The sequence below is a fragment of the Xyrauchen texanus genome, chromosome 48 (genome assembly GCF_025860055.1).
Source record: "Xyrauchen texanus isolate HMW12.3.18 chromosome 48, RBS_HiC_50CHRs, whole genome shotgun sequence".
Classification (NCBI taxonomy): Eukaryota; Metazoa; Chordata; class Actinopteri; order Cypriniformes; family Catostomidae; genus Xyrauchen; species Xyrauchen texanus.
The window spans coordinates 14,089,092-14,104,172 of NC_068323.1; the positions used below are offsets into that span (position 1 = coordinate 14,089,092).

General features: G+C 37.8%; 1 protein-coding gene across 35 annotated transcripts in view; it reads right to left on the reverse strand.

Annotated features, from left to right (window-relative positions):
• Window positions 1-15,081, reverse strand: part of LOC127639438 (CUGBP Elav-like family member 5) — a 241,953-nt gene that overhangs the window by 19,987 nt on the left and 206,885 nt on the right. For 18 of the 35 annotated variants that reach the window (XM_052121483.1, XM_052121465.1, XM_052121489.1 and 15 more), the window contains 2 exons: window positions 14,781-14,927; window positions 502-650 (listed from right to left, as the gene is read on the reverse strand). In XM_052121483.1, the coding sequence (XP_051977443.1) occupies window positions 502-650; window positions 14,781-14,927 (296 nt within the window). The remainder of the gene's footprint in view (window positions 1-501; window positions 651-14,780; window positions 14,928-15,081) is intronic. The other 17 variants (XM_052121467.1, XM_052121457.1, XM_052121490.1 and 14 more) reach the window with 2 other exon arrangements.

Consider the following 15,081-nt stretch of genomic DNA (forward strand, 5'->3'; position numbering starts at 1 on the left):
TATACAGGTAAGTTGCTATCAATATATTGACTTTAACTTATTTCATCAGCAATAGTATCTTTAAACTTTTGCTCAACCATGACAGTACTTTACTTGAATGATAAAACTCCCAGTAGAAGCGGAAAGTTCACGCTAATGTCCGCTAAAGCACCACTTATTTTATTATTCTTAATTTTAAGAATGCAAAACATACTTGAGTTGTTATGAATTGCAGTCTGACACATTTTGAACCGCAACAACACACAAAATCGAGCTTGCCATTTTTAAGCCAGTCTACTCCTAAAACTTGACAAATTACTCTTTAGTAGATATACACATTTAACATTTACAGTCTTTCACTTCTGGAACCTAAAATATGAATTACTTATCACAAATCACAAGTGCTTTCCAGTTTTGTGTGCACTATGCAATAGTCTGAAAACTAACCCGATATCTCATTTTGTACCCCATCCAATAATAGAAGAAATGAAGAACTGTTGCTCACCCAGTGTTTGATGAAACTCACCCGACACCGGGGTCATGGTTGTGGGTGGCAGGCTGTTGATGTTGAGCGCCCCCATCTGGTGGATCTGGGTGGTGGGAAAGGCCACACTGGGTGCCAGATAGCCTCCGTGACTGGCAGCCATGAGGGCCGCCTGCTGTTGCATCAGCTGCCAGAAAGAGACAGGGAAAAAACAAAGACAGGAGAGGTAGGGTTATTATAGTTGTGACAATTTAATAAAAAATATTATTGTCCTTTCAATTTAATTTAGTTTTCAATAGTTTTTACTTTTTAATTTTTTTTTCAGTGCTTTCTCGTTTCATTTTAGTTGAATTATTCCTATATTTAGATTTTCATATTTTTTTGAAATCATCTTGTACATTGACACCAAGTGGTGTGGATGCAGCATTGTTCAAACACAATAGTTCTCAGTTATTGATGCCATTGTAGAAATTCTCTATTCACAGTCAGCCATGATTAATTCAATGAATGAGTGAATGCGTCCAATAATAGGGCAGTTACTGAGATTAAGCAAGTTGACTGGTCATGTGATCCAAACAAGGCCACCCCCCACAGGGGAACCCTCTCCATAAAGAATAAAACAGCTTTTATATGGATACTGATATGTCTGAAGTCTTCATCTCATGTGAGTGCTCATGATATTATACATATGTGACAAAGTTACAGTTGATTTCTTAAACAGTGCAACTTTTAAGGAAGAAAAAATTATTGAGTACACCTTTAACAATGCGTCAAAGTGTGCTCTTTTTTTTGCCAAGATCCCAAAGTCTGCAAACAATCGACAGATATTTCAAAGGGCTGTCAATTTAACACGTTATTCTAGGTGATTAATTATATAAAAAATAATGCAATTAAACATGTTCCTGGACAGTAATAAGGAATGTTCCTACCATCAGAGCAATTCAAGCTTGAAGTACCACCTGTTTTCAGCAGGGGGCAGTAAGCATAACACTAGATGTATAGGCCACATGCAGCTTTTCATAGAACAAACCAAACTCAGGTAGGGATGGGCGATACCACTTATTTTCTTTTCGATCCGATACCAATAATTTCAAACAGAAGAGCTGTTTCTCTGATTTTCTATCATTACCTCTACAAGGCACTGATCCCTCTTGTTTGAATGAACCTTGTGATGGCAGAATCGCTTTTGTCTTTCAGCATTCACGTTAAGATGAGCAGAAGAAGAAATAGTTCCCATCCTGCACACGTATTTGCTACTATAGCCTAATCCTTTTTATTTCACTTTGAAGATTATGATTATTGTTCATATTCATGGTAATCAAATGTTAATATCCCTAGTTTAAAAAAGAATGTTAGAATCAATATTTTTGTGCGAGAATATTATTGATACAACATCAGTATTGGAAGTATCGATACTTTAGGATCGATCTGCCCATCCCTACACTCAGGCTTGTTAGCAACAGCAAAAGATAAGGATGCGTTCTTGCCTCTAAATAGCTGGATGGAGTGCAAATTTGAATGCAGGGATCTCATGTGTTTTTCTAAGTTTCAAACTACGTTTAACTTGACAAAGCCACCTAAAACAAATGCTGATTATGAGGCGACACAACCAAAGTGAGATGCTCCAAAAGCATCCATCTGACACGTACACATTTACGCATTCTTAGAACAGAGATTGGCAGTATTTCAGATACATGTAACTTATTTGAAATACACATTTGGAATACAAAATACTATTTTGTACTTTTATTTTTAAATCTTTGAAAAAAATCGAATGCAATTTGTACATAAATACCACCCCTGGAGTCACAAGTTCGAACCCAGGGTATGCTGAGTGACTCCAGACAGGTCTCCTAAGCAACCAAATTGGCCCGGTTGATAGGGAGGGTACAGTCTCATGAAGTAACCTCCTCATGGTCACAATTAGTGGTTCTCACTCTCAATGGGGCGCGTGGTAAGTTAAGCATGCATGCTAGCAAGCTAAAATGGAACATCATTCAAATTTGCCTTAAGTTAACATGAAGGAATAAAAGAGCACTGGCAAGGGGAAAATATTGTTAGCTAGTCAGTCTTGCTTGCGAGGTGTTAGCAACTTCTTGTGTATTTACTAGCTAGATAGTCAAGAGTGTAAAGCATTACTCATTGCTAGACAGCAAGAAAAACATTTTTTATTTAAAATGATTTGCCTAAGTAATAACAGGCTGCAGTGTAAATTGGACAGAAATAAATATAGAAATGGCTGCTATTTGCCATTTTGCACTACGTACGTTTGTAATCATGTACCTGCTTATATATAATTGTCTTTAATTGATTGCCATACCTTACGTAACTTTTACAAAAAAGTACACTCTTTTACAAAAACAATTAACTTGCTGCAAACTTGCCGCAAATTTGCCACAAGTCTTAAGGTCTTAAGGTCAATATTAGGTCAAAGATGAAACAGCTTTCTCTAGAAACTAGTCAGACAATCATTGTTTTGAGGAATGAAGGCTATACCATGCTTGAAATTGCCAAAAAACTGAAGATTTTATACAAAGGTGTACACCACAGTCTTCAAAGGTGAAGGACAACTGGCTCCAACAAGGACAGAAAGAGAAGTGGAAGGCCAGATGTACAACTAAACAAGAGGATAAGTACATCAGAGTCTCTAGTTTGAGAAATAGACGCCTCACATGTCCTCTACTGACAGCTTCATTGAATTCTACCCGCTCAACACCAGTTTCATGTACAACAGTTAAGAGAAGAGAGAGGGGTGCAGGAGTTATGGGAAGAAATGCAAAGAAAAAGCCACTTTTGAAACAGAAAAACAAAAAGAAAAGGTTAGAGTGGGCAAAGAAACACAGACATTGAACAACAGATAATTGGAAAAGAGTGTTGTGGATCTTAACCTCATTGAGCTTTTGTGGGATCAGATAGACTGTAAGGTGCTTGAGACGTGCCCGACAAGACATTCACATCTATGGCAAGTGCTACAGGAAGTGTGCGGTGAAATGTCACCTGAGTATCTGGACAAACTGACAGCTAGAATGTCAAGGATCTGCAAAGCTGTCATTGCTGTCATTGCTGTACATGGAGGATTAAATGATGAGAACTCGTTGAAGTAGTTTAAGAAATTCCGAATATTTTTTCTTCAAATTGTAATATGTCCTGACTATACATTGTGATTAGTTGAATGCCACTTTGATGAATAAAAGTACCAATTTCTTTCTATAAGAGCAAAATCTGTACATTATTCCAAACTTATGGCCGCCAGTATATTTTTCATCAAACTCTTCCAAGACAAAATTATCTGAGCTAAGGTATGCTATCAAAATAATTTTAAAGCTAAACACTTTTACTGTATGTCAACGACTGTTTTATTTGGGTCTCCTAATATTAGGAGAAGAGGTGGAACCTTCAAAGGAAACATAACTCTGGTTCCACGAAAGAGCAACCTCTGAGCAATAACATTTTTCTATGGGTAACACTGGCAGAGAGAAGCAGTGAGAGACAGAAAGAGAAAGAAAAGTTACTAGATGCACACAGGCTACATGCGGTTATGATGGATAGGCAGTGCTTCATAGAGTAGAGAAAGTAGAGCGGAAATAGAGAAAAATGTGTCATCCTATGTTTAGTGAAAGCGTCCATCTTCACAGTCAGAGGGCTGTCACAAGCACACTCGCAACATTTCAATAGCTGTCGGTCTGGCTCATTCTAATGGAGGGATAGACGCACATATTATTGTAGTCCTTAAGGGACACGGTAGTTCAGAGCAGAAGAATTGAATTGAATTCATTTTTCCCTTTCAAACATTAAGTTGATGCTTCCTTCATGGTTTTGACAGCGAAACTTCTTTTTTTTTTTTTACATTATTTTTCCCTTTGCAATGTGACAGCTATCAGGGCAGAGCGTTTTTTTTTATAGATCATGGTTATATTGAAACAGACATTCTTAGATCTAGGCTAAATAACTATACAATCGAGGAGCACCTCCATTGTGCACAAATATATCTGCATGACAGTTTATTAGCATCACACAGAAGATGTGTTCATAAGTCTCTTTTAATAATGTCACTGTGCTCATCTATAGAGCTTTGTAAGAATAAACACCACATTTAATTGGACGCAAACATAAACGAGGCTGTGAGTGATGCAATGCGTTCGATTTAGCGTAATGCCTTCAGGTCCTAAACCTACATTTCTCCGGTTAACATTTTAACCACTTGAAATTTGTCAAAAGATGTATTTTTAATGTTTCATAGACTAAATTATTGGCACTCAAAGTACGCAAATGTACAAATATTAAACCGACTGTACTTCTATTCCTCACAGTGAAATGTATTCATATGAAATTTAATATAGCATCTACTCTGACTGGTTATATTCAAATAGACATATATGGATCTAGGCTATATGACTAATAGTTCTAGAACTGCCTCGCTCATGCATGAACATGTCTACATGCTAGTTAACATGCACTGTACATGAGAATACGTTTGTACATCAAGTAATTCTAATAATCCACTGTGTTCTTCATAGACTTTTGATGGCAGAAAGTAGATGGCATTTTTAATTGGACACAAATGAAATCATGGCTGTGAAAGACAGATCCATTCATTATATCAAATTTTCTTTAAGTCAATCTTAAAATTAAAATCTGCTTAAAATTAAAATCAACATCTATTTACTTTCTTAATACACAATCCTCTTCTTTTTGTTTACAATTCAACAATGGACGTTATTCCAATGAAAACAGATGTTTGTCTCGCTCCATCTCTGAAACAACTTTCCATTTTGTCAGATGTCACTCAGTTCACGTAGGTAATAAATTGTATTAATCAATAGCCAAAAGGTTGTTTAGATATCATATAGATATTACAACAAAATATTTAAAAAAATAATGGTGATAGATTTTAATTGCAATCCAATGTAAACAACCATTCAAGACTGGCTTTGTTCGAGCTTGATCTCACAAGAACAAAAATCCCTCAAAAATATTAAAAAATGCATTTGCCTGCCCATCCAGCCATTAGCTTTTAATGGTAAACTAATTTGGATTGCTGTCTCGGATAGAGGGGCTCGAGATCGAGACACAATTTAAGCTCAGGAAACAACCCCCAACACACACACACACACACACACACACACACACACACACACACACACACACACACACACACACACACACACACACACACACACACACAAACACACACTACGGAATGGATTAGGGAAGGTTACAATGCAGGGGAATAAGGCGCCGTTGGGGAGGAGGCGAGATGCCGGAAGAATTGTCCTGGGACTATGGTATGTGGTTGCTCATACACCAATCAGCCACAACATTAAAACCACCTGCCAAATTTTGTGTATGTCCCCCTCGTGCTACCAAATGAGTGCCAACCCGCATCTCAGAATAGTATTCAGAGATGTTGACCTCTCTCATTAACAAGACATTTCCATCCACAGAACTGTCGCTTACTGGATGTTTTTTGTTTTTGGCACCATTCTGAGTAAATTCTAGAGACTGTTGTGTGTGAAAATCCCAGAAGATCAGCAGTTACAGAAATACTCAAACCAGCCCATGTGACACCAACAATCATGCCATGGTCCAAATCACTGAGATCACATTTTCTCCCCATTTTGATGGTTGATGTGAACATTAACTGAAGCTCCTGACCTGAATCTGCATGATTTAATGCACTGCTGCCACACGATTGGCTGATTAGATAATCGCATGGATGATTGTTGGTTCCAGATGGGCTGGTTTGAGTATTTCTGTAACTGCTGATCTACTGGGATTTTTACACACAACAGTCTCTAGAATTTACTCAAAATTTTCTGCAGAAGGAAATACCTTGTTAATGAGAGAGGCCAACAGAGAATGGCCAGACTGGTTTGAACTGACAAAGTCTACGGTAACTCAGATAACCGCTCTACAATTGTGGTGAGAAGAATACTATTCTGAGATGCAGGTTGGTGCTGTTTTGGCGGCATGAGGGGGACCAACACAATATTAGGTAGGTGGTTTTAATGTTGTGGCTGATCGGTGTTGTATATGCTAGTGCTGTGATTGACAGGTTTGAATGATCGGGCTCCTCACAAACTTTTGTTTAGAACTTCATTAATCAATAGCCAAATAGTTGTTTAGAAATTGTTTAGACTACATTACAGCAAACAACGATAGATTAGAATTGCAATACAATGTAAACACCCATTCAGGTCTGACATCATTCAAGCTTGTTCTCACAATAAATAATGTGACTGGTGATATTTTTGAAAAAAAAAATACATAAAAAAATATGTTACTTGGCTCCTTACTCGTATGACAGCAGTTCCGAGATGAAATGTCCAGTGGGTGGCACTAAATGTAGGTTAAATCTTCTCTGAATCAGATGAGATTTTTAACGTTAACGCTCAATCTAATCAAAAACCAACCTCACTACCTTAAACCTAAATCTAAATCTAATCAAGAGTGTCATCATAAAAATGTAATCTATGACAATGTTGTTTACGAACTGATAATCTCGTTTTACTCATGATTTGTGTGAAAGGGAATAAAATAAATGTTAGTTTTTGTGCCTCTAGTGTTCATTTCACCATAAAAATGCCACAATACATACGAGCCTTGCAAAAATAATTTAGAACAAATGCAGGTATAGTAACGTGATTATTGGAGAGCAGGTAGCCACTTTCAGGACGCCTGCACTTCGAGATCCAATCAATTCTTGATGGATAAAGTCCTTCCCCTCGTTTTTCCTTGTTGGAAAGCCTAATTCACCCTGAAACACCAACATTATGGATGTAAAATGGGTTGTTAATGGCATTTCATATTGACTTTAAGAACCCAAGTCAGGTCTAATCTTCACAGCCTTTGCTTTCTAGTTGTTCGCTACAGATTTTCTGGAATGTTTTCACAGCTAAACAGTCAATACCCTAACTTCTATGCCTCACTACCTCATTTTCATTCAAATTAAATATGCCATCTACTCTGACTAAGGTCTATTAGTGAGAACAATTGTTCAGAAAAACTTGGTTGACACTGAGCTATTCTCATCAAACTAAACAATAATGCAATTAATCAAAGAGCAAAATCCAAGTACAGTATATACAATACTGTAGTTCTTAAACAGCAAACAATGACAAAAATAGGACCATCAATCTACTTCATACAATTATCATCTGGCTGCCACTCTTCATTTGAATGTAGTAGATGATCTTGTTGTAGGCACATGGTGCTTTGCTCTTCAATGTATTGTATACACTGTATTTGTATTAATTCCCCAGATGGCAGAAATGCAATCATATCTCTCAGTGCCCATGCCAGTGTGGCTGAAAGATACAGTCCACCCAAAAAACAAATCTATAAGCCTCTGCTGCAGTACAATCTATAAACTGCTTCGTTGATTTGCATAATTCTATCAACAAACTACCGAAAAACATCCATTATCCAATGCGTAAAATTCACTTATGAGCTTTGGGGTAACAAGAAGCAATTGCGAAACTACGTAAAAGCTCGGCATCATTTAACAATCGTACAACGGGTAAATTTGCGCAGGGGTCTAATACATTCGTCAAGTCTGGGACGAGACTGTCTGGTCTCGCCAGCATGTAATAGCGATGCCACAGTAATCAGCTGTCTTTTGTGCCCATCTAACGCCCTCCTCCTTTGGGCTGAATGAGACGGCAGAGTTAAGCTTGCTGGCTCTAGCCGGGTGACAGTTTGCTAATGCCCTTTAAAAGCCAGAGGGAAAGGCTTTGGTTAGCACACAGTGCTGTGAGTTGAAGACTTCCATATTGTAATTTCCCTCCATGAATGGCTCGGATAATGTCGCCTTTCATGGCTGCCACCAGATTGCCTCAGATAACGATGTGGCATTCAGTTCTGCTCTTTAGGAATTAAAACAGAAAATTGGAGGCCCAAGCATGTAATTATGTTGGGGAGAAGTGAGCAACATCAATTTGTTTGTAGGGGACGGTGGGGGTGGAGGCGGTAGAGGAGAGAGGGAAAAAAGAAAAGAAAAACAAGGTCCTTTGGCTGTCAGCAGCTGGACAAGACTATTAAAAACATCTTCTCTTGTGATGCACTGTTCTTCTTACTTGAAGGCAGTGTGTCATATATATATATATATATACATTTATATATATATATACACACACATTCAAATACTTTCTCTCATGACAGCTTAATATTCAGAGAATTTACAGGGATAGCTCACCCAAAAAAATAGTTCAGTCATGAAACACTGCATGGAACAATCTGATAGGTCATTCGACAAGTCATCTGTTAGCCAATCATCTTGCATATTCTTTCACTGTATTACATTTGAATTACCCGCAAAAGCCAGTTTCTCTGCACCAAGAGTTTTCTCACTGAAACCCTCCTCCTCCCCAGCAGCACATGTCTATACCTTCTTAAATGGCATTGTTTATTCAGTATGTCTAATTGTGAAGCAGCATGGCTGTGTATGTTCTAGCAGTATCAAGTCTTCATACTTGCTCTTCAGTAGCAACGTAAGCAAATCTAGTCCGCCAAGACCAAACCTAACAATTTGTCATCCATTAACCTTGTGAGACCTGCATCCACATGCATTAACATTACATTTTGGCTTCACTATAGGCAATGCTTAATGAATATTAACCAGAGTCAACAAGTTTGTCTTTCAGAGAAACGGCGACTAAACTACATCTGGTAAGAAAGCAGCTTAAGTTTTCACATTAAACATGTTTGAGTCAAAAGAGTAGAGTCTCTAATTTCATCCAATATGCCATTTTAAAAATTGCATAGATTTATTGTGAAACAGCATGCTGTAAAACAGGACTATAGGACTAACTTTCCATATAAATCCTACATTCACTGTGCATTATCACATTGAGAATCAATGGACACATCGAAAAGCTGGGAAATGTTGCTTTCAGAGGCTGTATACAGAGTTAGGAGGAAACTAAGGTGCATTTCAAACTGTTGTGAGACCAGTGAAGACAGACAGCACACTTGAGGTTAAGTCATTCACTAATTAGGGAGCAAGGGAGCATCCAATCACTTACCTATGCAACCTGCTAGTGCATTAACTTCTAACACCAGGTCAGATTTCAGTTTCTTGAGATTGAGCAGATTGAACCACTCAACATGTTTGACATACATTTTTAGGAAAACTATTTGCTCTAGAATTAATTTAGTTTGCTTGTTTATTAGGTGCTACTAGTCACAAATCAAAAAGGGAAATGGTAAATGCACACAGCAGTCACGCAAGGGTCTCAGAAGGTTAAAACACCTTAATTTAGAGTTGTCGTGACTATTTTTAACTATATGTTAGTCATTCATCATTTGCCCGAAAAGTGAAAATGCTATAACTCTGTGGTGCTATCAAAACATTGTTCTTTGTTTGAGCATGCGACCACCTCAACACTGCAACATTGGCTCAACTAATTTGCCATTGTATGAATTTAAGAGTTTGATAATATGAGTTTGTGGTTGGACTGTCTGTTTGTTCTACCAACTAAAGATGGGGGAGTGTTTGGGAAACTTGTCAGAAAAGTGGCCTTTATATTTGCAATTCTGTTTGGTGATGCTAGTGACACAGAAATTACTTACTTCACCTTTACTTTTTTTTTTGTACATTTCTCACACATTTAAAAACCAACACTTTACCCAGCATCTTGAATAGACAGCAAGCATTCAAACTCAGGCAAAAGGCACCAAATTGCCTTCAGCAGAGTCTTCACCGCCAGGGTCGTAACCTTTTCTTCCTTCAAAATGGCGAAAAAAAAAAAAGTGGCCACTGGAAGAAGTTTCCCAGGTGATGGCATTCATTTAGCGTCAGGCATGTGGTTTTTTTTTATGGCTTGCCAATGGCATTAGTCTCCCTCGATGCCATCAGGCAATCACCTCTTTATCACTTGGCAATTATCTACCCAGAGCTGCTGTGTGTCTCTGCCCACCTCTGGCTGCATCACACATGACCCCATACAGCCAGTCTGGCCCTGCTGCAGCACGAGGCGAATGGCAGGATGGCTGGAGAGATATTTAAAGAGAGAGGAGAAATGGAGTGAGCTGAATGCGAGGACCTCAGTTATTAAGGTCGCTGGCCCTGTAGATTGCCTGAGATGCCTTCGCTCCTTTTTCTGCAGTGTGCTAAGGCACATCTTCAGTACTAAGCTCAGGGATGCGCAAATGTAGTTTCCATAAAAGCAGAGTGCTTTAAAATAGAGTTTCCAAACAATACATTGAAACCGTAATGTATTTATAAAAAGATGGTTTAACACTAAAATGTGCTTTAAGTGACAAAACCGATTTATCGTTCTTCGAATGGCTGACAATGTTATATTTCCCAACAACAGGGGGCAATGAAGGTCAATGGTACGCCACGTACACTCTACACCCCCTTACCACCACCCAAAAATACCCAGACAAACATTCACCTAATTAATGTTGGCTTCAGAAAATTCTGAAGTGCTTTCAAGCAATTTGTGTGTCATATTAATCTAATGCACCGTCTCTGGTGATTGGCGTCAAGTAAAAGAGATCTTTCTGGCTTTCCATCAACAGCCGTGCTTTTATTCATCTTCCAAAAAAGAAAGAAAAAGAAGAAGATGAAAAAAAGAAAGAAAATGAAGATGGCTCGGCTCAGAAAAGGAAAAAGATCAAATGCGAGACAGTGGGAGAAAAATAAGATGTTCGACTTGTATCGACAAGTACATCTGAAAGAAAATTTATGTTTCTCGCTTTCATCGCGTGTTAGTGTCACACTCCGGCCTCCCCCTCTTCCACTCAAGAGATGAGGATGCAGACCCATCTGATATTTTGAACATCTTCATGTGTTACAGAACGATAAGATATTTGTCAGATTTAGGAGTTGGATGTACCATTTAAAAAAATACATCTGTCTTTTGGCATGATGTTGTCAACACTATTACCCCTCCAATTTGCGCTCACATGCCCCCCCTCCATTGCTCTGACTAAAATCCAATTTACTGGCTGTCAGCTCAACCCAGTAATCCTCTGCACAGCTGTGTTTGTGGAGGAGCCTCTTAATTTGCTCGTCCTCCACATTTCTAAACGTATCATTGCCATATATGAGGCTCAGTGTTTAGCTTATGTGGCTTGTCGCCTGATTATGAAGCTGGAATGAATGCTTTGAGGTCGGGGAGGGGGGGTGAGGCGAGCCCTCTTAAGCTCTGCTCAGGAGAGAAAAGGCTGGTAGAACATGGTGCTAGCAACACTGAGGTTGGGGGTTTGATTCCTTGGGAAAATATATATAAGGAGAATATAATATATCCACCTTTTTTCTGAACGTGGAAGAATTTCAGGATTCTTAACGGAAGCCTGTTTTGTTTTCCAGTCTCCAGTGATTTCACTTTCATCTACTTGTGTTTTTTAGCGGATAATGTGATGTTTAGTGTATTAAATTAATGTTTAGAGACTCTGAGCATCTTTAAGTTTGTTTCAAATACTGTAACATCGAGGTTTGGTGATGTAGTTTTAAATTACAGTGACATTTAGTCTTTTACTTAAGTCTAAAGAAGAAAAAGTTAACAAGCAAAGAAGAGGACGCATATTAAAATATAAAAAAGTCTCAAACTTGCAGTCAGTGCATTGTGTGGGGGTTGTGGCTCATGCTGGAACAGTGAATTATAGAGACAGTGTCAGTGCCACCGAGCAGCAATGCACCATCTCTGACACAGGAGATAAAAGTCACTGCCAACCTGTGGGGGCCACAGTATCCACGTTGTCTGCCTTCCTGCACGCTGCTCTCTGACCATTTGCATTTCCCATGGACGGTCCGCATCTCATGAATGATAATGAGGCAGGGTTTTGTTCTCGTACTGGCCCTGCAGTTACTATGGGATTGTCTGTATGCACATCTACCTCAGCCATCCCTGCATGTCTGTGATGTGAAAATAAGTGTGAATGATAAGCCCCCAGAGGCTGGGTCGGATCCAACAATTAATCCTGGCATTTTTGTGAAAAAACTTGCCAATGCCCATCAGTCATGAATAAATGATTAACTATTAAATATGGAGACGGGGTTATTATAGATGTGAATTTTAAGTTTCGTTTTTAGTTCGATTTGATGATCAATTTGTCAGTTTAGATTTGTTTTTGTTATTTTGTGATGTATTGGTTTTTCTTTTCATTGATTGATGTGTTGACTGGTTTCATTTAAATATGAATCTCGCTAAAATAACAATTGTAATGTCAACGTATGTCAATGTATATAATGTTTAATGTAAAAAAACAAACTGAAATTAACATTAACACGTGCTGTAAACATACTGTTCATAGTTATTTCATGCTAACTAATGTGTTGACATATTTATACAACCTTATTGTAAGGTGTCACTCAAAAATTTTAATACACATTTTCATTTATTTTAGTTAGATTTGGAATCAATAATTCTTTTTCAATTGTTAGTGTTTTTTTTTTTTTCTTCCACTTATATATATACATATATATATATATATCTACACATATATATATATATATATATATATATATAATAACAATGTTTGCAAGATTAATACAAGCTGAAAAACTATTAGTAACACTTTCCAAAAAGGTCAGAACATTTTCCAGCTTTTCGATGTGTCCATTGATTCTCAATGTGATAATGCACAGTGAATGTAGGATTTATTCTTTCATTTGTTAATATTAGTTAACATCATTATTTAAAGCAAACTAACAATGAACAATACTTTTACAGCATTTATTCATCTTAGTTAATGTTCATTTAAACATATACTTACACATTTTTAAAATCAACAGTTTTAGTATTTGTATTTGTTAACATTTGTTAATGCACTATGAACTAACATGAACTAACAATGAACAATTTTATTTTAATTAACTAACATTATTTAAGATAAATGAATCTTGTAAAAAATATATTTTTCATTTTTATTCATGATATCTAATGCATTAGCTAATGTTTACAAAAGGAACGTTATTGTAAAGTGTTACCAAAGTATTGTTAATCGATAGTTCGTGTTAAATATTGTGTTAACTAATGTATCTATTATCTATTGGTAACATGTTGCTCAAAAACTAAAACTAAAATTAATTTGTGGTTGTTTTATTTTATTTTAGTTAGCTTTTGAGTCCTGAAAATATATTTTAGTTTCTGTTTTCCCATTATAATTTTTTTATTTAGATTAGCATTTTTCCCATTATTTATTTATTTATTTGTTTATTTATTTTCACAACATAAAGGTTTTACTTTCATGTTTGTTAACGTGATAACACTGTATGCAAGCTTACATGCTGTAAAAGTATTGTTCATAGTTAGTTCATGTTAACAAATGTGTTAACTAATGTATCCAACCTTTTTTAACCAAGTTTTATTTCAAATCTGTGTGATCATTTTTTAACATGATCATGATCACACAGGAGGTTGGCCTTTTGTTTCAGAGAGTTCCAGTACCCTAGGATTGGCCACATTATGCCGACTTACTGACAAGTGCCATTTACTATCAGAGATGTTTGCATCTGCTCCAGTGCATTTACCTCCCCCTGTGGTGCGTTGCGTCAGCAGCATGGGAGAACCAGATTTTAATACACGTTTAAACCAGGATGTAATCGTGTTCGCATCAGTGATGATGCATATGCATTCCACTTCACAGCCTGTACAGCTGAAAACAACTTACTACACAACTCACATTAGCCACCCCTCTGTGGACATTACACCCAGAACAGGGAGCTCAAGTATGCCTAAACGCCCAACAACACTTACCGCTTTGGCCACTGGTGGCAGTGTTTCGAATTTCGGTAAGCGCAGACCGATTTCCGCTAAAGAAGAGTCAATCTACTGTTTTCGATTTCACTATGAGATCAGTCTGCATTTCTATTTTATTTTAGCTTGTTTTGTAGTCAAGAAAATTCATTCATTTTTCCAAAGATTATTCTTTTTATTTATATTTTCAGTTTTTCCAATAGTTGGTTTTTTAATGTAAATATACTTATATAAACTATTCAGTTTTATTTCACAACAAAACTGTTTTAATTAATGATAACAACACTGTATGGAAAACTGCAAGTCAAATCCCCCATGAATGAATATTCAGTAAGTTCTGGGCATCAGTGTTTGGCAGTGTGGCTAAACCTCTCAGCTGCCTTTCAACCTCCCCCGGACTGAAGGATCTTTACATGCACTCCATAAATAGCAGGGTGAATATTTTCCTATGGAACATTCTGAGTCATCCTGGCCCTTAGTGTGCATCAGAGACACATGGGAATGTGAGCCAGGATGTGTGGGCATGCAGTGATAGGGAGGGCAAGTAGGTGGTGATGAGATCGACAAAACGTGTTGGGCCCCAAGGACCTCGGAGGGGAGAGGGTACTCACCGCATGTGCGTAGGTGCTGTAGGTGCTGAAGGGCAGGGCGATGGCAGGGTTGAAGATGCCAAACTGGCCCACCATCTGCTGCATGCGACGGATGGTGCGCTCCTTGTCCGTGTCGGCAAACTTGACCACCAGGCTGGACGAGGCACCCTGAGGGAGGAGAGAATCGGAGCCAGTCTGAGGAGAGAGGGCAGGCTGCGTTTAACCTCCCGGTTTGCAATCGAGACTGTTGCACCACACCAAGCAAATCCAACTCACAATGTACATATGTACAGTACAGTACTTGGTTCTCAGTTACAGTGAA